At 42.7% G+C, this 23840-nt stretch overlaps 1 protein-coding gene across 1 annotated transcript; it reads right to left on the minus strand.

Moving 5' to 3' along the window:
* Positions 1–561: 561 nt before the first annotated feature.
* On the minus strand, positions 562–22377 carry E2F6 (E2F transcription factor 6). Its single transcript, XM_075598370.1, has 6 exons — positions 22222–22377; positions 12692–12737; positions 10888–11104; positions 7955–8115; positions 6419–6531; positions 562–4039 (listed from the first exon to the last, which is right to left on the minus strand). The coding sequence occupies exons 1-6, from the start codon at positions 22267–22269 to the stop codon at positions 3797–3799; spliced, it is 828 nt and encodes a 275-aa protein (XP_075454485.1). The 5' UTR covers positions 22270–22377; the 3' UTR covers positions 562–3796.
* Between the last annotated feature and the right edge of the window lie 1463 nt (positions 22378–23840).

The following is a 23840-nucleotide window of genomic DNA, read 5'->3' on the forward strand; positions in this document are numbered from 1 at the left end:
GTTTCTGTCAACGGTCCCACTACTAATTCAAAGATTACCGGGGATAGTGGGCAAACTTGTCATTGTGCCGTTGTATATCAAATGGTTGAGCTATTTGTCCATTTACCATGACTTTTGCCAGCAGGTTGCTATATAGGGCTTTAATATATGTATCGCCTGTTCCTATGCGCTCCAGCATCCTGAACATGAATCTCCTACACTCTATTGAATGCTTTTTCTGCGTGTATGGATAATATCACTGCTCAATATTGTGTTTTTATGTGGTTCAATGTGTTTATAATTCGTCTGGTGTTATCCTTTGCGTCTCTTTTGAATATAATTTAAAAAGTGGCAGCATTGCAGTAAATAGTCTTGAAGCAACTTACTAAACTGGATCCTTGTTACCTACTGGAACTGTAAGTAACCACCCGGCTCCTCCAGAGAGCAACAGAGGCTAAAAAGAATGTTCCCAAAGAGGTCAAATGTAGACCACATTTAATAAAAAGCTGCAATATTCTAGACCATCGATAGGCATTAGTTATCAAACATTTAACAACAAAAGATGAATGCGAGGAAAGGGAGTAAAATTCCATTGATTTATTCAAGTTTTATATTTACAAAACGTAGACAGGAAAACAAAAATACACCCAATAAGTAAATATCGCAAGGGTTTTTCTAATATACAAAAACAACATTGTACCCATGTTTCAGGCCCGACAAGGAGCAGTCCTCGACTTTCAGCAGAGTAAGATTTTATTGTTTATTAGAATTAGTAATATTGGTGTTGTAAAGGTCTAGAACTAGGATATGAAACTTATTCTACTGGCACCTTTTTTTTTTTCCAGCATACCATGCACCGGGCCGCCGACAGGGGGGGGACAGCCGGAATTGCTGTCCTGGGCCCAGCTAGTCAAGGGGCCCGGCCTCACTGACAGCAACTCTACAGCTCACTCTCTGCAGGCAAGACGGGCCCTACCCTTCCCTCGCAGCAGCCATCTGTCCCTCTCCTATCGCCCGTCCTGCAGGACTGAAGGGCCATCCCTTTCTCTCTTTTCTGCCCATCTATCCCTTCCAAAAATTGTTACTCTACAAAGTTTGTCAAAATACAAAAAAAGCATCAGAGAAGTTGCCAGTGTAAGTGAAATAATGTGTATCTTTGCCACTTTCGGTAGTGGTAGGGATTATAGGAACCATGTTGCTACATAATAGGAATCAGTCTATACAGCCTTAATTCTACAGTGCCTGGTTTATTTGTTCCAAAGAATAAAACTATTGACAGGAGATGCAAGACCGAGACAGATCATGTGCAAATTATACTGTATTTATAATGCGGCTGACGATCTTCCGTTTCTTACAATCTTTAGTTTTCTAAACAGGTAGTCCAGTGATACAAATCAGACTAGTTAATTCATAGCGCCAAACAACTGCAGGCTATCCACAATTTCATTTAATTCACACTTCAGTGTACACATAGTCCTATGCAAGGTATGCAAATAAAAATGTGCCTGGTTCAAAGATAGATTAGCACACCAAGACTAAAAAATATTTGGTTAGAAGTCTGTGGCTACATAGAGACCTTTGCATGTTCAATAGCACATATTTAGATACTTTAGTTATAAATTCAGTGGCTACCCCCATTCTGTTGCTGAAGAGTGTGTCCCAGTAATTCAAATGGAGGTTTACTGTAATGTAGCAGTGTGTGTATTGCAACAACCTAGTCTCAAAATGACAGGACATGATTAAAGAAAAGAACAAACTTAAAATACAAATCATATGGCTACGACCATTGTCCGTGATTAAATATACATAAGACAAATATTGCAGGTCCCTCAATATATTGCTAAGCCTCTCTGGCACTTAACGGCTAAAAAGTAAACCAAGACAGATTTAGCTTTTGCAGCAACAACATTTTGTAAAAGTTTTACAGGGTAAACACATTTGAGCAAAATCTACAAAACATTTTTACATATGTACAAAGTTGTCCTCATTCCAATTAATTAATCGATAGGCATTTCATTCATGATTCTGTGTGTTGTGCTGTCTTTGATATGTACAGTACATGACTCTTCAAAATCGACCATTACAAAAAAATGTATTGCCGCTTTGAAGCATGTTCATCAGTATATGTTTTCAATACAAGGCGGTGCAGAGTATGAGAATGCACTTCCAACTTCGACAGTCCTCTACATTTAGGGCTAAAGAAAAAAGTCTCTAATTAGACACGTCTCTGCGGATGGACAGTGTATAAGGAATTCTCAAACAATTGAGAAACCCAAAGTTAAGACAGATTATGATGCGTATAGAGCGAACAGTAAATGCAAAGATCTATGGGCATTCATGACTCCAGAGGTGTTTTCTCCAGGGGGGAATGGGAAATTGGAAGTGTGTAACTATGCCAGGCCCCATATTCATGTTTGGAATGGGTGGGGAGGGACAAGCATGCAATGCCCTATTAAAGCTAATTTTCTAGCAAGCTGTTTTTAGCACAACGCTGTCTACAACCCTTAAACCATTTCCAAAGGGGAAAATCCCCCCCCTTTTACTTTTCTTCATTGCCGAGTGACCTGCACCATAGGGTCAAGAAACACAGTTTGTGCACTGAAATTTGTCAATAGTAGCATTGGTATATTATAAAATAATGAATACAAATAGCTACATAGTAAGCTGTACCAGGATACATGGCCACACATTAAAGCACCAATTTGACATTAGACTTTGCAGCTGGAATACTGTATCTTCTGAATTTGTAATCAGGTGCAAAGACTAAGCAGTCCAGCTCTGGGGGGAACCTAGATCAGGTAAGATTTATAAAGTAAAACACCCCAAGACAGGAAGCATGCAGGTGGGATTGCTTCTTCAAGTGCTCAGCTTTTTCTATTATATAATTGATAGTTGACCAAAAAAAATTAAAAACAAAAATTAGAAAGTGATTTCAGCATCTATTCGTTTTACTTTCATGACTTTACAAGTGTCCTCTCCAGATATTAGGATAGACTTCTAAAGCCTATAGAGTGAAATCTATGAAGAACACTCAAGTTAGTCCGTTGAGAAGGTAAAGTGATGTGCAAAAGGAGATTACAATGGCAGCAGCAGTTTATTTAATCCGGGGCCACGCAACAACCCACAATATGACAGGCTGAGTGACGGTAATTTTTCTCTTAACCCCATCTGTCATAGGAGCCAAAAACTCGCTACATGTTGCAACGTTACAAGCGCCTCTGCCAGTTGATGGGATGAAGGCTTTAGCACATTAAAAAATAAAATTCATGTGCATATCAACTCCCCCCCCCCCATCGATTTCAGAAACATGCAACATGTACTTTAATTCTCTGTTCCCAAAAAGTTGAAAGTAGCTATTTCTTGTATTAGCACTGCAGCAGGTCAGGCTTCAGTAGCGCGTGCAATAACTTATTGCAGAATACTGAAGCATGGAGTTCTTTGACCGTACTGGATACAACAGTCTGCCAGGGAGACATTTCCCGTGTCTGCACAAAACGCACTGCGTAGAGTAGCAGTCAGATTGTTCTGCCAGGTATGGGGGGGAGTCGGGGGTATATCAGTCCGCAAAATAATATATAAAAAAAAAAATTAGCCACAATAAACGAAAACATGAAATCCCTGAAATGCGGGATTGACTTTGCCATGTGATGGTGCCCTTGTTTAAGCAGTTCCTGGGTTAACAGAATAAATCAGTTGAATGTACTGCTGGAGAGGCAGCATCTGCACTGCTTAATTTGTTTTGTGGTCTACAGAAAGCTTTTCATGCTTGACAGATTGGTATATGACACATACACCGCATTAGGAACTGTGACTATTGCTAGAAGCGGACCTCTCCAGCCTCTCTATCGTCCTCATCATCGTCTTCATCATCGTCATCATCGTCGTCTTCATCATCCTCATCATCCTCCTCCTCCACCTCCATTTGAATGGGTTCTGGTTCCATCTTAAGAGTCTTGGTCAAACGCTCAAATGTTTTCTTTTCTACATTAGCCTGTTCCACTTCACACAAATACACGTCAATCGGTCCTTTTGTGCTCTTGATATGAATCTCTACGCAATCCTACAATAAAAGACGACTTGTTAAAACAGGTAAAAATAAATATACATACAGTTGTGTGCAAAAGAAAGTACACCCTCTTTGAATTCTATGGTTTTACATATCAGATGATTCAGATGATCAGATGATTCAATAGCTTGTAGAACCACTTTAGCAGCAATAACTTGAAGTAATCGTTTTCTGTATGACTTTATCAGTCTCTCACATCGTTGTGGAGGAATTTTGGCCCACTCTTCTTTACAACGTTGCTTCAGTTCATTAAAGTTTGCAGGCATTTGTTTATTCACAGCTCTCTTAAGGTCCCACCTCAGCATTTCAATCGGGTTGAGGTCTGGACTTTGACTGGGCCATTGCAACACCTTATTCTTTTCTTTTTCAGCCATTCTGTTGTAGATTTGCTGGTGTGCTTGGGATCATTGTCCAGTTGCATGACCCAATTTCGGCCAAGCTTTAGCTGTCGGACAGATGGCCTCACATTTGACTCTAGAATATTTTGGTATACAGAGGAGTTCATGGTCGACTCAATGACTGCAAGGTTCCCAGGTCCTGTGGCTGCAAAACAAGCCAAAATCATCACCCCTCCACCACCGTGCTTAACAGTTGGTATAAGACGTTTGTTCTGATATGCTGTGTTTGGTTTTCACCAAATGTGGCGCTGTGCATTATGGCCAAACATCTCCACTTTAGTCTCGTCTGTCCAAAGAACATTGTTCCAGAAGTCTTGTGGTTTGTTCAGATGCAACTTTGCAAACCTAAGCCGTGCTGCCATGTTCTTTTTAGAGAGAAGAGGCTTTCCCCTGGCAACCTTTCCAAACAACCCATACTTGTTCAGTCTTTTTCTAATTGTACTGTCATAAACTTTAACATTTAACATGCTAACTGAGGCGTGTAGAGTCTGAGATGTAACTCCTGGGTTTTTTGCAATTTCTCTGAGCATTGCATGGTCTGACCTTGGGGTGAATTTGCTGGGACGTCCACTCCTGGGAAGATTGGAAACAGTCTTGAATATTTTCCACTTTTGAATAATCTTTCACACTGTTGAATGATGGACTTTAAATTGTTTGGAAATGGCCTTATAACCCTTGCCAGACTGATGGGCAGCCACAATTAATTCTCTAAGATCATTGCTGATGTCTTTCCTCCTTGACATTAAGTTAACACACACCTGAATGCTCCGGACCAGCAAACTGCTAAAACTGCGGCTTTTATAGGAGGTGGTCACACTTGCTGATGATCAATTAATCAAGGGCATTTGATTAACAGCACCTGTCTGCTACTTAGCATCTTAATTCCTATGGAAGCAGTAAGGGTGTACTTAGTTTTTCACACATAGCTTCTCCATTTTGGCTTTATTTTTGTTAACTAAATCATGACACTGTGTAATATGTCATGTGTTGTTGTTCATCTGAGGTTGTATTTACCTCATTTTTAGACCTGCTAAGGAGCAAATGATTGTTATGTCCTGATATGGAAAACCATAGAATTCAAAGAGGATGTACTTTCTTTTTCACACAACTGTACATACCACTTTTCACATTAAAATATAAAAACAAAAATTTAATTCTCAACAGTATTACAACCAGAACAATATTTTCCATGTAAAGCTACATGAATGCAGCAACCATTTCTAACCAACCTACCCCTTATTTTATTTTTTATTTTTTAACATGATTGAAACCGGGGCATCAGCAAGATCTATTGTGCCATTTTCAGGGTTCCCAAGATACTTACCGATTTTTAAGAGGGAGGAATCAATAGGAAGTTGCAAGCAAGGATGTTGCAACTTCCTATTGGTCTGAAATTTGGCAGCCATTTTGTTACCCCTGGAGGGAGATTTGTAACTCTTTAACTGCTCCAGTAGGCATCTCAGGAACTAGGGGGTCTCAGAATCAGCTCTGTTCAATCTCAGTTTCAATACTGGGGGGGGGGGTGGGGGGTGGGGAGGGGGTGGCAATGGGCATTACAAAAATAAAACTCCTTAGGGGGCATGGGGAAAGAAATTGCTGCTTCACATAAGAGTGCTGTAACAGACTTGCTCCCTGTGTGTGGTGTCACTGTTAAGAAAGTGCTTATATACAGTCAGAGTTTCTCCTCCCCACTTCTCTGACAAGCACATTGTGGGGTAAAAGGGGTAAAGAAAGAGACTTTGACAAACTTCCCCATCCAAAGGCCCCAAAGAAATTCAATTTGTAATGCCAAACAATCTAGACTACAAGTAAGGTTACATTTATTTAGGGGAGCCAATAAGAATTCAAAAAGGTTTCCTGGCTGGCCAAGTGGAATTGCGCCTTTCAGACCACCTACATTAACAGTGCTCTGGTCTACCAGCGTTAACAGTGTTGTCACAGGTTAAAGAACTAACGTCCAATTAAAAGTACCCACTTTCTTGGGTGCTGGGACTTCTAGCTTAGTTTCTTCTGGGGCTTTGACTGCAAGGACAATCTGTTCATGGTAAGCTTCAATGCTGTGGATATCTTGGTAAGTCACATAAGCCAATGTTTGTTGGTTAAGGATTATAGTACACACTGCAAAAAATTTACATACATACATATTTTTTTTTTTTAATGGTTTACCATTTAAGAGCAAAAAATAAATATTAAAAAAAAAAAGACAACCTTACAATCTCTCTCAAGACAAATTATTACTGGTCAGCTGATATATTTTTTTCCCCAACCTCATTTACTATATGTATATGTCCAAGTTCAACCCATGTTAAATAACTGTAAATTTTTAACAGACGCAAAATAACATTTTTCCCAAATCTTATGGTTGCGGAGCAAAACCAGAGAAATTGATTTGAGTTCCTGCATATAGGATCCTGAAATGCCATTATCACTTGATACGATGATTGGTTTAAAAATGTCACAATTCACTAATATTTGACCCTCTGAACCCATCACATTGTTGAAAGGGAATTGTTGCTACTCTTGTAAGCAAATGGCACAAGGCCATTTCATGTTCTTTTTTACTTACATTCTCCTGAGAAATGGGTGTTTAATTAAAATTATGCTGCCACCATAATGCTTCATGGACAAAAGTGACCAAAAATGTTTTATCGGTTAAATGTAGCACCTGATGCCTTTAAAACAATTATGCAAATACTTTTTTTTTTTTTTAACTTTGAAGAGTGTTTATAATTTTATTCAATGTCTTTGGTGATCAGACTTTGCCTTCAAAAAAAAGAAAAAAATAAAAAAAAATAAAGAAGAGCAATGGTCAATAGTCTTGGTTTTGGCTATTGCATAGTAATTAGAAGGCAATCAAGGGAAACAAAATAGCCGATATGCCTTTTTCTTTCCCCTTCTGACCGGTGCTCACTGACAAAGCATATTTCTGCAACAGAATGCAAGTAAGTGTTCCGGGCATAGAATCTTCTAAGCAAGCCGATAATTGGTTTACATTTTTATTCACCTGCTATGCGAGTGCTCCCTTAAAAAGTACAAGAGGGTACTACAATGCACCAATATCCTAATCATTTTCCACAAAAACACAAGGGGCGTACAAGTTTAATATTTTTCCATCAAACTCGCAACATGGGACTTTTTTGTTTTTATTTTAAACACAAAAGTTGCTCATAATGCATACATTGTGCATCTTGTGAGCTAGGTAGGCAACTATTACCACGTGCTATACACATCCCATGGGTTCTTTACCCGTTTACAAAGTTATACGTTTGCACAGATTTACTTGATGCAGCGTCACCCAAAGCCAATAAGTTAGAGGCCTTGCATGCTCCCCAGCATTTAATACAAATGCTTTGGCTAAGAGCGAGGGCGTCTGTAACCGCCACCCCCTTAAAAACAAACAAAAAAAATCTCACCCCCCAGTTTGCACACCCCTGGGTTACACAATGCACTGACAGTCATGGTGCTGAAAATACTTTTTTTCTTCTATATCTCACACATGACCAGAAAGGATATTTTGCATTGGCCTTGTCCTCTGTTACTTGGAATAACTGGTAGGCACAGGTCCTGATTAACCTATCCAGCGCTACTTCCATAGCAGAAAGATCACTCAACTCATGCCGAAGCTTCTGCTGCTCAGGAACCTCAGTGCCCGTCTGATTCAGATCAGACCCCCTGAAAACAAACAAATAAAAGGTCACCTTCTATACACAATCATTTGCACACAGATATCCAGTCACTGCAGGAATGGACTTTATTTTTTTACTTTTCTTGTAATAAAAACGGTTTTCACTGTATCTTTCAGTCTTGCAAGTTATAATTTATACATCACTAGCGTGTCTATACCTAACACTAATAGGATGGTAATGAGTGCAGGAAGGTTGCAGGGAGCACAGAAACCTTCTGGTTAACAAAATTACCCTCAATACCGTACATATTATATATAATAATAAAAAAAGTGTGGTGCAAAGTACTTTTCTTCCTACATTGTTGCGAGAGCTCAGTACTGTACCTGCCTGAGACTAGGGAGAAGTAGAGCGTAGCAGGGGGGAAAGGAGACTGGGATATAGATAATCAATCTGCCCCCTCAAAATACCCAGTGTGGGACACTAGCCCCTGAAGTGGAGACCACTCAAACCAGAGCCATTTCCATAGGCAAGTACTTCTGTCACCATGAGTGTACAGTCTTACACCCATACATGGCAATGACTTCAGGGCACTAATAAGCATTAGTCAGGAAACTTAAAAAACAAAATTAAATCTGCTTGGCGATTGCAATAACTTTCATGCGTCCGTAATGCGCACACCTCCCCCAACTATTAAGTGCAAAACAAAAATTATGCCTTTGTACTGCTAATTTACCACATTTTAGAGCAATGATGTAAAATATATCAGGCCCGATGTCAACAGGGACAGCATTTTTGAAGACTGGTTTACTCTAACAAACAAAAAGCTTCAATACAACATGTCTGCACTTCACTGCAGGGAATCCTATCTAACATGTTCACAATTCTAGCTTTTAACAGTCCTATTTAAAATAAGAAGAACTCTTACCAAGCTTAAAGTGGAACATAAAGAGGGGGGGGGGGGTTGGGGGGGAATGTGTTTACATTGCAATTTATCCCTACTACAGATGTTTTTGATGGGGGAGGGTGGGGGGAGGGGAAAGCAATTCCACAGTTTATAAAACTTGAACTTAACTGACCCATGTGCACCAGAGAGATGTTTGGCTTCCAATTATCCTGCTTGTTAGAAAGGTCTCCATATAAAAACCCAATGCAAGGTGAAGTGCTGAACATTAGCTTAGGTTTTCTGAGCACACGGCTCAACTATGTTGTACTCCCTAGAGAAATTCTTACTGATCTGGCCATCTTATGATTTTACAATGTACCAGTTAAAAATCAGGCTTTAATATGAAATATATATTTCTTAAATACTAGAGATGCTTTTCACCTCATTTCAGTATGCTTTCAACATATATAAAGATACCCAACAAGCTCTCAGAAAGGACCTGCGACATTATGGTCATGCCTTGAAAGTGGCTCGCAGGCTTATACGCTTTGGCCAAAGGGTTAACTGAAAGACCCTTTTTTCAAGAGATATATAGTTATTTCACTGTGTATTTTTGTCACATTGGATGTTGCTCTGGACTTCTTTTTTTCTTGCTTTCAACATATGTAAGAACAGATTGTGTTCAATGATCCATTTGATAATACATACATATTGTATTGTAAAGTGAAGTCTAAAGAGCTACGGCCACTTTAAAGCAGCAGTCCAAGCTGCAGTTTTTTTCCCCCCTTCAATTAGGTGCATCAATATAATCCACACAATGATAAGTAATTAGCTAAGTTGCCGATCGATCCATTCTCCTGTGATCGATTGGTGAAGATTCGACTGGGGGGGGGGTCACTAAATGTCTGTCAGTGCAGCAGAAGAGGACCAAAGATGCAAAGTTCTGTGGGGAAGATCATGTGACCAGGTAGTCACTAGATACAATTGGAGCACTGCTAGAGAGAGGGCAGGGCTCAAAAAGGTGTGTGCCAGAACCTGTTTCAGAAGAGGAAGCGACTTTGTAAATGGTTGCTATAGAAACAAAAATTGCTTGTTACATTTTAATACATTAAAAATGTCATTTAGAGTTTATTTTTTATTTTAAATGCTACAAAAACATTTTCTCATAGTACAGAACTGATTTAAAAAAAAAAAACACAACACATTTAGGATATTGCTTGGTCTGCAACTTTAACCACTGTATATAAAAGAAAAAATACTCTCTGACGAAGCTCTGAAATATGCGTGAAACGCGTTAGAGTTGCTTGCTTACTACATCCTGCCATGATGTCGCTCATTTATTAAAAGATTTTTAATTTAGCTCCATTATTGTAGCCCTTCGATTTTTGCAGCTGTGCGACATTTTTCCCATACGCCTGGATCCTTCGCATAAAAGGAAAAAAAAAAATATATATATATATATATGACAGATTCATTGCACGATTAATGTGGCTGGATCTTTGAAATAGCGGGACAATTTATTTGGTGTGTAAATGCTCTGAAATCATTATGGACGACCACCAGCAAAAATATAAATCTTTGAATACCATCACAAGGTCAAACAGCAAGATGTTTTATTTCCACCAGACTCCGACATCTCTTTAGAGCGATCCAAACTTTATTACTGTATAGTATAGTAGGAAATCTATCAAATATGGGTTACATTTTTAGAACTTGCTCAATCATAGCCATTCGATTTTTCTTCATACTTTTATTACCCAGATGTAACTACCCTTGCTCCAACAAGGGGCAGCTGCAATAAAAACAAAAAGCAATAATACTAGCATACAGACTGGTGTGTTTTCAAATGTATAGTTAACCAATTAATTGAATTCTACAGAACTGGGTTAAAAACGACCGCGCAGGCACATTCTGTACGTTTTGGAGTAGACTTACACCCATTGGACAAGGTTTTTTGACCTCTTCTGAATCAGATGGATCCCATCTAGTACATTCGTGATGTCATATACTCTCCTCTTCCGCACCCCTAACATGTAAGCAACATCATTTAGATCCAGGGTACTCTCGGGGGCCGTTTTAAGGAGGTCCATAAATTTTCGGGTCAGGTAGAATAAGGAGACATCGAAACGCGCCTTTGGCAGCCTTGGAGTCCCTGTGAAATGGTAGAGCATACAAAAATGTGAACATGCCGACTGACACAGGGTGATGTGATAGCAACTTTGTTACAAGAGGAATACTTGGTGGCAATAAAATGCAAATCACTGAACTCCTTAGGTTTCTGCTTTTTCTGGAACACGAAAAATGGTGAGCTCACAAGGCAGTGTGCTCCAAAGAAAAATTCACTTACATGCACACCACTTATATAGTATAAAATATAACTTTTATTGTCATTACATAAAACATATATTACCGATAGTGTACGTGTAACACAAAATAAAAGTAAGTATGATGAACTGCCTATACCACTTCCTATTGGTTAACCCCTAAATTTCTAGATTAACACATGGAGTAGGGTAAATGGGCAGATGCTGCACTGATTATAACTAAGACCAGATCTAGAATGCCCCTAGTGAATAATGATATAACAAACTAGGTGCATTAGATAAACCACCTTGGTAGTAATATAGCCTCAAAACCACCTGGTAGAGGTATATACCGAGGGCTAGTGATGTTATGAGACTCCTACTTGGAAGTCTCTTTTAAACTTTAGTCTGACGCTACAGCAATAGACCATGATTTACTACTTAAAGGAGATACTATATATACACCTTGGGATTTGTACTGGCACTACTGATTAGTGCAGGGTTTTGTTGACTGTTTCCACCCCTGCTATGCCAGCTTCTAGGTGTTCTTCCTGAGTATCAATATACATGCACCTGTATATATGTTATCTAGGAGCTGTGTAAACTCCCTACTTATTACAATAGATGGACACCTAGCCCTCTGTATATACCTCTACCAGGTGGTTTTGAGGCTACATTACTACCAAGGTGGTTTATCTAATGCACCTAGTTTGTTATATCATTATTCACTAGGGGCATTCTAGATCTGGTCTTAGCTATAATCAGTGCTGCATCTGCCCATTTACCCTACTCCATTTGGGGGGGGGGGCAGAGGGAAAACTTTGCGCATCCGTTGGCTTACGCTATAAACCTACAAAAAAAAATACTCAAATTGCAAACTGACAAGGAGAAATAAAGGTCTAACGTAGAATGATATATTTACTAGGATGCAAGGTTAAAATATCCAATCACATCAAAGTAATAATGAACAAGGGAGAAAAACAAGCGTTTCTATTGTAAAAGCAGAGGGGACTACATGCATTCTCCCCAGCAAGTTACATACGCACAGTTTAACAAGTAAACTGTCTTTAATACACAGAAAATTAACTCTGTGTTCACCGGTTTTCGTGTGATAACAACACAGTACAGAATATGGCATAGGCTTTGTAATCCATTTATATTCTGTAGCAACATGTGTTGTAGAAGACATCTGTAGGAATACTTGGGCATTCTACAGATTACACCTTCAATGATTTAAGACTCCGGTTCTTCCACCTCTGCAGAATCTAGAGAGGATGCCAAATTATTTGAGGAATTGAAGGTTTAGAAAAAGATTTTCCTACCGATGTGGAAAAGTTAAAAATATCTAATGCGGGGCACAGTCACTCATTGGGGAACTTTGCAGCAATTCTTCACCTTCCTTGTTCAAAGGGAATAAAAATTACTAGTGAACTCACTTTTCATGGACATCCTAATTTCATCATTAGGAATATTTGTCTTGGTCTAGAAAAGGGGATAAAGAGAAACTATATTAACACAAGATAGTTCAACCCAATTTACCAGATGGAACTGCAATAAAACAAGGTCATATATTGTGTAAAAGTAATTTAAAAAAAAAAGTACCAACATACAGTACCTCGATGGTATTGTACAACAGGTAAGCAATGACATCCAGTTTCTATAAGAGCTTTTATATGACAAGACGACTGCTACAGTACAACTACTGGATAAATATAGCAGGAAACTAACCTGTACACACAAGCCTAACTACTCCCCATTTCTTTATATGACATGGGAACAGTTACTGTTATCTAATACAACAGAACTGATTATTAAAAAAAAAAAAAAATAGATTTCACATGTTTTGCTGCTTCAAGAGTGGTTCCCACAAAACAATTACCTGGCTTGAAAATTAGCCCAAACGTGATAAACAAACAAACAAAAACACACACACAAAAACACACACATAAAAACACACACACAAAAACACACACACACACACACACGTCAAGTTTCATTATCCATGAAGGCTCAGATTAAGCAGTCTTGCTTGTTCTTTTCAAACAGGAGGACTCAATTAAAATACATTTTTTTAAAAGTGAGTAAGAGTTTGGATTGGGAATGACTGGTTTGCATATTTTACATTGTATAGTTTCACCTCTTGCACAATAATTCTACACATTTAATAGAATGATCCAGTTGGCCAATCTATAACTTACACACATTAGTCCCAAATGGACTAAATGTGGACATAGACATGGGGGCTCTCATTGTGTAATCTGGATAGATATTGCTCATTTTTGCCTTTGATATAGGCACCCATTTTATTATTTCCCTATTTTTATTCAGTTTCTGTTGCATCCCATTTTATTACATATGTCATTTGTCAGGCATAATTACACAGTCCACTTATTCCCCCTTTAGTTGATCTTCTTCTGCTTAGGTCTTGCACCGGTTTTTAGATTAATATTTTATTTGAAATAAATAACGCATGTACTCTGTGATTGCACATAGTAAGATGTATGTATGCATTACTTTATATAGCGCCATTAATGTACATAGCGCTTCACAGCAGTAATACACGAGAATCATAAATAACAGATCATGGGAATAAGTGCTTCAGACATAAAAGTAACATTTAGGAAAAGGAGTCCCTGCTCCAAAGAGCTTACAATCCAATTGGTAGGAGGAACATACAGAGACAGTAGGAGGGCATTCTGGTAAGTGTGTCTGCAAGGGGTCAAAATGTATGTACGAGGTATATAGTATCAGCCACAGTGCTACTCATATGCTTCGTTAAACAGGTGTGTTTTAAGGTGGGTCTTAAAGGTGGATAGAGAGGGTGCTAGTCCTATATTGATGGGAAGGGCATTCCAGGGGTGTGGGGTAAATGTTCGTATAAATTTATGACATTTGTCTACACTTATATACATATATATTTTTATGAATGCCACTATGTATTAAGTGGCATTTTTAGCTGTGAATAATGTCTCATGATTGAATAATGGAAGACTACTGATACAATTAGTTTAATTGAAAGATTAGGATATTAGCCTATATATACACACACCATGGTAGGCAGAGACAGGATAGGATTCCTGAAGAAGCTGTGTGTGAAACGCACAGAATACTTTCCATTCTGACTGCCCACAAGCGAGGGTCTGAAGTCCTGGCAGCTGGAGGTGTCGCGTCATACCGCTTCCGCCTGCAGTGGATACGTCACTTCCTGCGACAACGCGAGAAGCTACATGCTGGCTACAGAGATGCCAGCGACTAAAGACTCATCCAATGTGCTGATCTCATATGAAATGTGAGTGTATCTTTCTACCATTTGCTGTGAAGAATATATACTTTTTTACATGATAGTCTCTCGTTATTTTATGAGCCCCATTGGAAGAATGCTGCCCCACATCTGTGGAATATACACCAGCGTCCAGTCCAGCTGTTGCTCTATTCAGAGAGAATGTGTCTGTGCCCCAACCTTTAGGAAGAAACTGTGAGTGGAATTGACCTACACTTTCAAATTACTAGACTTTACATTATATTGGTCGCACTGTGTGCTTTTCATCTTTTTTTCATATTTTGCTGTGAACACTCTGCACTCCCCTCATTTAAAAGATAACAATAATGCTACACCCAGAGATATGGCAAGGACGAGTAGGAAAAAGGGAGTACTAACATGTATTGACCAAGGCCTGACAACAACTATAATCTCACTTTAATCGCCAATTCACCATCACTTCACAGTACTGACCACTGCTACGTTACATAGTAGATCAGGTAGAGGGGGAAAAAAATAAAACCTATGTTCAATAAGTTCAACCTATGTTACAATTTGAAAGATCCTGATCCTATATTTGTATTTACAGTACTGTTTGGTGACCCAGGGGAAGCCAGTCAAAACCCCAGTGAAACATTATTCAATGATGTCTCATAAGGGGGAAAATAAATTTGTTCCCGACTGCAGTAATCGGAATCAGATTTCTCCCTGAATCAACATCCTTCCCAGGTTTACTTATTTGGTATATACCTGTATACATCCTAAAAATAAAAATATAGAAATACACTTCTTTGGCTCAGGCTGAGCAGAAAAGTAGTGTAATGCGGCAAGCATAAGCTCATAGGGGTCCATGTTAAAATAGATTTGAAGCAAAAGGTGACAAGGTGTGCTCATTTGCATATCATTTCCCAGAATCCCTAGCTACAGATGAAGTATTGTATGCCAAGACAGCGGTGCGCAAACTGGGGGGTGCGACCCCCAGGGGGGGCGCGAGATTACCGACGGGGGTGCGGGATTTACAGAGGCCCTGCGCGCTTCCCAAAGGCACTTAGATTAAGTGCCGGGGGAGCTGCAGGGCCTTTGTAAACAATACTTGCCTTGATTCAACCGGCATCTGGAGACACGTCGCCATGGTAACGCGGCATCATGACGCCCAGACGCCGGGAATCAAGGTAAGGAGGAGAGGGAGGGGGGCACGCGGAGAGGACAACAGGCAGGGGGGCGCAGGGAAAAAAGTTTGTGCACCCCTGTGCTAAGAGATAATGGTGAAAAGCAGGGTTGCAGAACTGTGACAAGTGAACGTGCTCACAAGTGCTCGAAAAATAAAGGATAGCCAACTTTTCTTAGAGCTATTTATTGTATCTGCCATCGCAGTCTCCATGAGTAATGAATTCCACATTTTAACAGCCCTTACTGTGAAAACCCCTTTTCCTTTGCTGCCTTTCCTCCAACCTTAAGGGACGTCCCAGTTCTGCATGTTACCTACATACAGAGACCTTGCAAACCAACAAGCATGGAAACGCCATGTTAAATTCCCTACCAATCCAGAAAAGTATTCGCTAGGACAGTAACCTCACAAGCAACACCCTACAAACAATGCATTTGACAAATGGCTTACAAAATTGTGCACAATGCATCAAACATTATCCTGTTGTCGCAAGTCATCAGAATGCAGCTAGGGGGGCTGCTCTAGTTTTGATTATAGGAATTTAACACATTCCAAGTACATCCTCGGAGCTGTGACAGACTTAAGAAATTAAACCAAAGAGAGAGATGCATTTGATCTATTCCTTGAATACTCTAAATTCCCATGAATACACGTCAAATGGGAAGTAAAACACTTTCTTACGGATTAAGGTTTAATATTTTTTTTGAGGGTCCGAGACCAGATCCATATACATCTATCATTGTCTGTCTTGGTATATAGATGTTTATGTTACAATACGCGAATATCTATAGCATACAATTTTTTCTGTTTATATGCTTTATAGTTTAATATATTTCATTATATACTGTTTATGATTCTATATAGTATTCTTATTAGAAATTCTTGATATATGCAATCACATTTTCTTCTCCCCTTTTCCGTGTTCCCCCTTTCCCCTTCCCCCCCAACAATTGTTTATGTGATTTAATCTAATTCCCAATATGTATTCATATTTATTTTAATATGTGTGAATTTTCGACTTTTGGAGGCAGTTATATTGTTCATTTGTTATATTCATTTTTTATATTCTATAGCATTTCAATTTATAAAATGTATATATTGTTACATATTTCGTTTTCCATTTTGAGTATTTATTATTTATCATTCATTATATATTATATTTCCATTTAATTGTTGATATATTTAGTTATAGTGGTTAGTGCTTGATACACATTGTCTAGTTCATTTGTTGTTATATTATTGTGTTTACACTATGTTGCCATTTAGGAATTAGTGGTCACATTATTTATATTATGTTTATGTATGTATTGTTTATGTTACCTTTTTATTTTGTTATTTTAATGTCTGTGTTATGTTTTACTATCCACCACAGATCTTCATTTGTCCTCCTCGAAGTGTTTATATTTGATTCCGCTTACACCTCTACCCCACAGGTGTGTTTATTGCAACGTATTGGCTGCTTCATTGTCCTGTTGGAGAACCGAGGAGGGTACTTAAAGATCATTAGTTGTATGGTGCATTACTCTTTGACAAAGTACGCCGTCGGGTACGAAATGCGTCAGCGTTGTCATAGACATGTGTCTATCCATTTTTGCTTAATAAAGTTCGGTTTTCATTGATTGCGTTTTGGTTCCTTACCAGTGAGCTGTGCATTGCCTTCCTCCCTTCACATTTGATTAGAGAGTAGAGTGCAAGAGAGTAGAATGGTTGAACAATGATTTCATTTAAAATGATTTAGGTTGTTCTTCAAAACCCACTGCGAGGAAGTCAGGTTTGAACGTTCACGCAAATGAAATCTTTCTATGGTGGTTGGTCGTTAAACTGCAATAGTGGTTAATGGGACACCAACGAACAAAAACTACATAACAACACTCCTGCTTTCAACCATGCCAGACTGGCCACAATCACAGTTTAAAGAATAACCCACTTATGCCTCAACCTCATACTGGCTAACATGGACAAGCTACCTTTAGACAACCGAAATGGGGTGAACTTGATCTTGTAGACATCATGTTTCAGCAGAGCTGGTCCATTAGGATTTTTATAGTTCTGGGCCATATACTTTGAAAAGACCAATTGACTAACAGATATACCAGCAATGCATATCACTGCCCCTGATCCTACCTGGCGATGAACCCAATGCTATTTCAGTGTATGTAGCTATTCATTTGTTAGGATGCTTACATAAACAAAAAACAACATTTGCGAATGTGGACTGTCACAAGCATTTTTGTTCACACCTCTAGTTCATTTGTTTGTTTTCATGCAACTAAAAACTGGCGGCACTTTTTTCACAAGTTAACTTTATTTACTGTCACTTACTACAACGCTTAGACTGCTTTAAGAATAACAGTTAAAAACCAGATGCTATTTTACACATATGTGCTGACTAGCACTTATCTTTAAGTTATTTTAGTACCTTTCACCAATACAGAAGGGCAATTAGTGCATTGCCATTCCAACTATTAGGCTAAGGCCCCGCTCCCTCAGTCAGCGCGCCCGCACTGCAGACAGGCGGCGCGCTGACAGGCACAGACCGCGATATGCGGTCTGTAGGGAGCGGGACATACTGGACACCAATCTTAGCTGATTGGAGGGTGGCAACCTCCTACCTAATTGAAGCTTACCCCCTCCCACATTTAAATGGTTAAAAGCTCACTCCATAGCATCTCCCACACTCAGGGGAACTTGCTTGCTTGCAGTATGATTGTGACAAATCTAATACAGAGTGCTTTTCCTGGTAATGTACAGGTTAATAAAAGCTTCAGACTTAGAACTTTGCAACTAATATTGACAGATTTATTATAAATCATTCTTCCTGGCAATGCACAGGTTACTAAGAATTTATATTAGTGTTAGGGACCCTTGAGAATGTGGTCTGCCGTGCAGTGGCCAAAATGTTAAACTAAAAGACCATTTTATTTAATAGATATTTATACATATATATTTAGGCACTGTACCGTGTATGAGTTTCACTGGATGTGCACTGAGCTCTGTCTGTGTTTTATGTTCTGTCTCTGGTTTTAATTAACTGTAGGGAGCGGGAGCGGGAGCGGGAGGGAGGCGGGAGTGGGCGTGGTTTGAGCGGAGGGACCCGCTATTCCCCCCCCCCTCCCTCCACGGGCTGCAGGAGGGAGCTGCTGCGGGCTGCCGGAAGGTAAGCAGCTCCCTCCCCCTTCCCCACAAATGACAAATGACACACACACACCCCTACCTTGTGTAGGAAGCTGTCTGACAGCTCCCGCCCCCGCCGCTGATAGGCTCATCAGCGCACCACGTGACTCGTCACCGCTTGGGATCACAATTTTCTTGCACCCCCTGGCGGCTAACGCGTCACAGCGCGTAGTGAGCCAGCAGCGAGGGGGGACTGGGACCGTCTCGGGAGGATTCCCCTGCTGGTGGGGAACGCTCACGCGGCCGCCCGCGCCGCCGGGCGCAGCGGGTCCCAGCCCTTATATCCAGTTAGGCAGTAGAGGGATCAAAATAAGTTTGTGCTGGTGCTCATCTAAAGAGCAGGGGGCTGTCAAATTAAATGGAGATCATTGCCTCTTTAAAATGATCAACTGTCCCTCTACTCATCACAAAACCACAACACTAGCTTACAGACCCTCCAGGGCTCTGTCCTGGGACCTCTTCTCTTTTCTCTGTACACACTCTCTAGGTGACCTAATAACATCTTTTGGGTTTAAATATCACCTCTATGCTGACGACACACATATATACTTCTCAACATCCGACCTTACACCTGCTGTACAAACCAAAGTTTCTGAATGTCTCTCTGCTATATCATCCTGGATGGCCCTCTGCCGCCTTAAACTCAACATGGCTAAAACAGAGCTCCTCATACTTCCTCCCAAACCTGGCCCTACTACCTCCTTCCACATTACTGTTGGAACTACGATCATTCACCAAGTAGCCAAAGTAGGGGTCACACTCTACTCCTCTCTCACATTCGCCCCTCACATTCAAAACATATCTAAAACTTGTCGCTTTTTCCTCCGCAATATAACAAAGATACGCCCTTTCCTCTGTTGCTCGACTGCTAAAACTCTGACTCAGGCCCTCATTCTCTCCCGTCTTGATTACTGTAACCTCCTGCTGTCCGGCCTTCCTGCCTCTCACCTGTCTCCCCTACAATCTATCCTAAACGCTGCTGCCAAAATCACTCTACTGTTTCCTAGATCTGTCTCAGCATCTCCCCTCATGAAATCCCTCTCCTGGCTTCCGATCAAATCCCGCATCTCACACTCCATTCTTCTCCTCACCTTTAAAGCTTTACACTCTTCTGCTCCTACTTACATCTCAGCCCTAATTTCTCGCTATGCACCATCCCGACTCTTGCGTTCTGCTCAAGGATGTCTTCTTTCTACCCCCTTTGTATCTAAAGCCCTCTCCCGCCTTAAACCTTTTTCACTGACTGCCCCACACCTCTGGAATGCCCTTCCCCTCAGTACCCGACTAGCACCCTCTCTATCCACCTTTAAGACCCACCTTAAGACCCACCTGCTTAAAGAAGCATATGAATAGCACTGTGGATATTCTGAACACCTGATACATAAAGCTTGGCCCCCTGCAGACGCACTTACCAGAACGCCCTCCTACTGTCTCTGTACGTTCTCCCTACCTACGAATTAGGCTGTAAGCTCCTCAGGGCAGGGACTCCTCTTCCTTAATGTTACGTTTATGTCTAAAGCACTTATTCCCATGATCTGTTATTTATATTTTCTGTTATTTATTTGATTTCCATGTGTATTACTACTGTGAAGCGCTATGTACATTAATGGCGCTATATAAATAAAGACATACAATACAATACAATACAATTGGCAGAAAACAGACAAATAACAACCAGTAGGAGTAGTGTGAGATAGGCACAGCAGAGTTGGGTTTTCTGGCTATTGCATCTGGCCATGAAATGTCTGTGAATTGACTGTATAACGTCAGTTCTTTTAATGTAACCATGTATTTTTATAACTCTGTGCCCAGGACATACTTTAAAACGAGAGGCAACTCTCAATGTATTACTTCCCGGTAAAACATTTTATAAATAAATAATACATTTGACACAAACAACTGCTCCTATTTGGCCACAGTAGTTCAATGTGGGAATCTATAGGCAAAAATCATGAAAACAAAGTGTATGCATGGAGAAAAGAAAATATATATATATATACACACACACGAAATGGTATTAATTTCCCCACCTAACCAGCTGACCATTGGCAGATAAGGCATCTCCCAGTTGTTGTAACGTTGCCACTGGTACAACTAATACTAGGTGCAGCTGAATAGGAAGAGTACCTGTTAGAGAGGTACCGTTGGGGGTGTATGTATATTAAAACCCCGGCTTACATCACTTAACTGCCTCCCTACACACAAGCGTCACCCACATCACATGAGCTGGGTGACCCAGTTAATCATAATCATTAGAGGATCCTGAAAACCAGTCCTGGTGACGACTCAAGGACGGGACGGGGTACCGTGTGTAATAACCCTCTCACTGCCGGGAGGGGGAGGGACTGTATAACACCTCTGGCGAAGTTAATGCCCCTCCTGCCCACTTCACACCGAGAGGCAGCAAGCAGCACACTGGCAGTGGCCGTGGTGGTGCGTCCTGTTGTACTCCCCTGCCCGAGAGCCTCAGTCTTCCCCTTCCCCTGTCTGCAGAGCCTCAGTCTCCCCCTCCCCCTGTATGCAGAGCCTCAGTCTCCCCCTGCACTCAGTCTCAGTCTCTCCCTCCCCCTGCACGCAGCCTCAGTCTCCCCGTCTGCAGAGCCTCAGTCTCTCCCTCCCCCTGCACGCAGCCTCAGTCTCCCCCTCCCCCTGTCTGCAGAGCCTCAGTCTCCCCCTCCCCCTGTCTGCAGAGCCTCAGTCTCCCCCTGTACGCAGCCTCAGTCTCCCCCTGTCTGCAGAGCCTCAGTCTCCCCCTGCACGCAGCCTCAGTCTCCCCCTGTCTGCAGAGCCTCAGTCTCCCCGTCTGCAGAGCCTCAGTCTCACAGTATCTCCCTCCCCCTGCACGCAGCCTCAGTCTCCCCCTGCCTGCAGAGCCTCAGCCTCTCCCTCCCCCTGCATGCAGAGCCTCAGCCTCTCCCTCCTCCTGCATGCAGAGCCTCAGTCTCTGTCTCTCTCCCCCCCCCCCCGCATGCAGAGCCTCAGTCTCTCCCCCCCCGCATGCAGAGCCTCAGTCTCTCCCCCCCCCCGCATGCAGAGCCTCAGTCTCTGTCTCTCTCCCCCCCCCGCATGCAGAGCCTCAGTCTCCCCCCCCCGCATGCAGAGCCTCAGTCTCTCTCCCCCCCGCATGCAGAGCCTCAGTCTCTCTCCCCCCCCCGCCTGCAGAGCCTCCGTCTCTCTCCCTCCCGCATGCAGAGCCTCAGTCTCTCTCTCCCCCGCATGCAGAGCCTCAGTCTCTGCCTCCCCCTGCATGCAGAGCCTGACAGTCTCCCCCTTCCCCTGCATGCAGAGCCTCACAGTCTCCCCCTGTCTGCAGAGCCTCACAGTCTCCCCCTCCCCCATGCAGCGGCCCCAGCTCCGGTACTCACCTTCCCCGACTCCTGCTCCGAGCCGCTGCCCTTCCGCGGGGAGGACATGTTAATACCGGGGCTGCTCCCCCCCAGTGTGACCCGCACAAGCAGGCCGCCCCCGAGTCACGCGGTTACCGTGACCTGAGGGAACCAATCAGGTATCGCGGCACTTTTCTGACGTCACCGCAGTTCCTGTTTGGTTCCCGGATGTAGGCGGGTTTGGAATGACAGTACGGATGTGCGGGGAGAGGAAGTAACGAAGTACTGTAGCATAGTGTGTCTGCCGCCGGGGGGACACTGCTGTCTGCCACCGGGGGGGGGGGACAATGCGGTCTGCTGCCGACCGGATACTGCCGCCGGGGGGATACTGAGGTCTGCCCCGTGTCTGCCACCGGGGGGGATACTGCTGTCTGCCACCAGGGGGAACAATGCGGTCTGCTGCCTACCGGATACTGCCGCCGGGGGGATACTGAGGTCTGCCCCGTGTCTGCCACCGGGGGGGACAATGCGGTCTGCTGCCGACCGGATACTGCCGCCGGGGGGATACTGCTGTGTGCCCGTGTCTGCTGCCGGGGGGATACTGCTGTGTGCCCGTGTCTGCTGCCGGGGGGATACTGCTGTGTGCCCGTGTCTGCTGCCGGGGGGATACTGCTGTGTGCCCGTGTCTGCTGCCGGGGGGATACTGCTGTGTGCCCGTGTCTGCTGCCGGGGGGATACTGTGGTCTGCCCCGTGTCTGCTGCCGGGGGGATACTGTGGTCTGCCCCGTGTCTGCTGCTGGGGGGATACTGTGGTCTGCCCCGTGTCTGCTGCCGGGGGGCTCACTGCGGCCTTCCGTGTGTCCTAGACATGGGGGACGTAACATTTTCTGGGGGGGGGTGCATACAGAGGCCCCGTGCTCTTCCCCACAATATTTAAGTTAAATGCTGGGGGAGCGCGCAAGACCTTTGTTAGGCCTCGCCGGCGCTGGGTGGGCGCGCTCACGCTGGACGCTCTGAAACAATGTGTGTGGCCAGCGTGAGCAGGCGCCTGCGTATGCTCGGCGCTTAGATGCTTGCAGAGCAAGCAAATTTGATTTTGCTGCAGCCTTAGACTGCGTCCCCGCTGGTGCTGACCGCGCTCATGCTTGAGAGCGGTGACATCACCAACTCTAAGCATGAGTGCCGGGTGTCCTGCCTATTTTGCAAGCGCAGATGGGGGGGGGGGGGGGAGGAGGGGCATTGCAGGCAAGTTGAGCGCGCTTCAAAGTCAGTTTTTTTTTTGTCTGCTCAAGCGCCAAACTTGGGTGAGCGTGCACCGCGTGAGCGAGGACTTCCACTTAAAGACTGCAATAAGTAAAAGCTGCAAGTGCTGAGGCGCAGTGAGCCCCTGCAGCCGCAATTAGAGCGAATATGAAAATTTTAAATTTTGAGCGCAGGGCCAGTCACGTGAGCGGTTCGCCAAATGAGGGCGAACCAGCTCCGTGATGTCACTGCCCCCCCCGACTCGCCCCCGGATGGCGCGCTAACCAAGGCCAGGGAAAGCATCCGCTTTCCCTCAGCGCGCCTCCGCACGGGCTGAGTCACCATGGACTCAGCCTTAGGATGGGGATATGGTGCCTTCTCCCGTGGGGAGGCGCGCGGACGCTGTAGGAAAGCGG

The sequence above is a fragment of the Ascaphus truei genome, chromosome 4, assembly GCF_040206685.1.
Source record: "Ascaphus truei isolate aAscTru1 chromosome 4, aAscTru1.hap1, whole genome shotgun sequence".
In the NCBI taxonomy this organism is placed as follows: Eukaryota; Metazoa; Chordata; class Amphibia; order Anura; family Ascaphidae; genus Ascaphus; species Ascaphus truei.